Below are 2591 nucleotides of genomic sequence, written 5' to 3' on the forward strand. Positions count from 1 at the left end.
GAGCCGTGCCGCAGCCTCGCCTACCGGGCCTTTGGGGGGACAGGCGGAGGCGGCGTGAGGGACGAGGGCTTGTGGAGAAGGAGCCGCGAGGAGAAGGGAGGGGCCGCGGTGGCCGCCCTCAGCGTGCAAGCCAGCGAGTGTAGTGCAGGGTATTTCTGGGGCTGCTGTTCTTCTCTCTTCTCTCCCTGTCTCACACACCATCTTGCCTTCTCGGGTGGCCTTTTCGCTCTGTGGTCCGTGCGTGGGCCGCTTGCTTCCTCCGCGGGTCCGGTCCTCACCCCGCAGCGCCTCTTCACCGCTCTGGGAGTGCTGCGGGCACCCTCGTCAACTCCCACGATTTTAATCTGGTGTCCCCTTGCTGTTCTTACAGACTGTTCTTTTTGCCTGGATGTTTGAACTCACTGACACAAAGGGACAATGAGTTTACCTCTCCTTTGCCCCAACGGCGGTGTTGTCTATTTCCATACCTCGTTAGGCCTGAAGCTGCAGACATTTCCTGATTACGGACTCTCCGTAAAGCCCGTAGGCTGTGAAGCACAGTCAGTGTAATTCACTTGCTGAAAGGAGATGGGACATGCCTTGTAGGAGATAGGAGTCGTGCTGTTACTGCTGTTGCCTGTTGGGGATTATTATTTTTTTTTGTGCTCTACCCTGCTTCCTTTCTGGAACCTTGTTTTGATGAAGCCAGGAGTTGTTTGGGGTTTGGCTCTTTTAATGACCAGTGGTGGGTGTTATATAAACTTCTCCAGAGTGGTTGCATGGATTTCTGCCCCAAAATGAATACCAGCTTGGTAGAAAAGACAAAATACATACATCTCCACCAAAAGTCTTTGTCTAGGATGGAAAAAAAAGTTGCAGTTGTGTTTATTCTATCACCATGCTAATTAAGGGATGTATAGAGTCTGTTATAATGTCATAGGAAGGCTGTTGTGAAAATAGTGCACTGAAGAATAGTTTGGGGGGGTGGGGGGGAAGACCACCTCTGGACAGTAAAACCATTGCATAACATGCATAAATGTAGCAGTGGAAGGGACTTAATCACTCCATAAATATAGCATATAATATTTTGAAAAACTTCAGTTTATGCAAAATGATTGTAATTTGCTATGCTGGTATAGTTTTCAATGGAATGTGTAGGTGAAGAATAAAAGGACTAGCAACCATGGGGATGGTTACTGTTTTGAGTATGGAGGCAAAAGCTTGCTTAGTGTCATCAGCAATCATATGAAGACCTTTATAAAGATGGGTGGGATAACATTTGGTACATTAACTACTATGTATGGCTTTATTTTTACTAATTCTTGTTTTGGAAATTGTGAAAATGGATAGATAAAGTAATGAAAATAAGGACCGCAGAGGTGGGATTATTTCAACCCTTTAGCTTTGACAGTTCTGCCTAGTTTTATTACATTTTGGTTTTAATTAAATTAATTTTGTTCATGAATTCTTTGAATTCTTTATATTAATTAGGCATGGACTTAATGCATTTCTTAGGTATTTTTGTACTAAAATACAGTTTTAAAATCATTGAAATTGCTATAAAATGTAGTAATAAGAAAGTGGAACTTGTCACTTTAAGTAGCATATAGGTCTCTACACAACTGTGGTAACATGATTTATGGGTGAATTCATTCTACTTGAAGGGCAGCATACTTAGAAAGTAGTTGTGATACTGCTTATGAAAGGTTGAATATAGAATATATAGTTGCTGTTTAAAGTTCAAGATTATCACAGCTATGGAACGATATTTTGAAAGCAAATATATAGATGATAGTAGTTGGATGTAGGATTGAAGCCGTGTGCTAAACAAAGTCACAGTAAATAGGCAAGTATAGCACGTGAGTTGATTTTCTGTGCTTTGGTAGCTTCTGTACACATATAACAACTTAGAATTATCTGAATTGAAATATCTGCAATGTTCTGTTGAAGCTATTGCAGATATGCATGAGGAAAATAAAGCTGCAGCAAATGGATGTGGCAAAATCCGAAGCGGCACTCAGAATGAGGCTGCTTTACTGGCCCTGATGGAGAAGACTGGTTACAGCATGGTTCAAGAAAATGGGCAAAGAAAATTTGGTGGTCCTCCACCAGGTAAGCATTTCTTTTGAGATTACAAAGTTAGAGTTTTGTTTTCTGTAAGGAGGGCTATACTGAATCAGAATGAAAATTTGTGTAGCCCGATGTCCTGTATCTTGACAATCACCAGTAATAGATGCTTAGGGGAAGAGTGTAAGAAACAGCACATACAGGATCCTGATACGCTTTACGGTTTCCAGCAGTTCAAGATCTCTTGTGCTAGACTATGTTGAACGTTTGCTGTTGTTGAACGGAGCCAAAAATACTGAGTGTGTTCCACATGACTGAGAACACACTTCAAAGTGTTCAGTGGCACAGAAGGGAAAAATAAATTGGTGATAGCAGACATAACCTACTTTATTTCTTGTCTTACCACTTGCATTGGCCAAAGCATTTTTTTTACAAATCTCTGCTCTGAGATAGCACCAGTGAAGATAATCTAACTCATTTTGTTTTCAGAGTTGACTACTCTGTTCTCCATATCTAACATAACTTATCCCCCCCCCCCGCGCCAC

General features: G+C 41.9%; 1 protein-coding gene across 1 annotated transcript in view; it reads left to right on the top strand.

Annotated features, from left to right (window-relative positions):
* The first annotated feature begins 1927 nt into the window (after positions 1-1927).
* Positions 1928-2591, top strand: part of RBM46 (RNA binding motif protein 46) — a 10503-nt gene continuing 9839 nt past the window's right edge. Inside the window, exon 1 of the mRNA XM_009695126.1 lies at positions 1928-2091. Coding sequence (XP_009693428.1) covers positions 1941-2091 — 151 coding nt within the window. The 5' untranslated portion in view covers positions 1928-1940. The remainder of the gene's footprint in view (positions 2092-2591) is intronic.

The sequence above is a fragment of the Cariama cristata genome, unplaced genomic scaffold (genome assembly GCF_000690535.1).
Source record: "Cariama cristata isolate BGI_N322 unplaced genomic scaffold, ASM69053v1 scaffold12932, whole genome shotgun sequence".
NCBI lineage: Eukaryota > Metazoa > Chordata > Aves > Cariamiformes > Cariamidae > Cariama > Cariama cristata.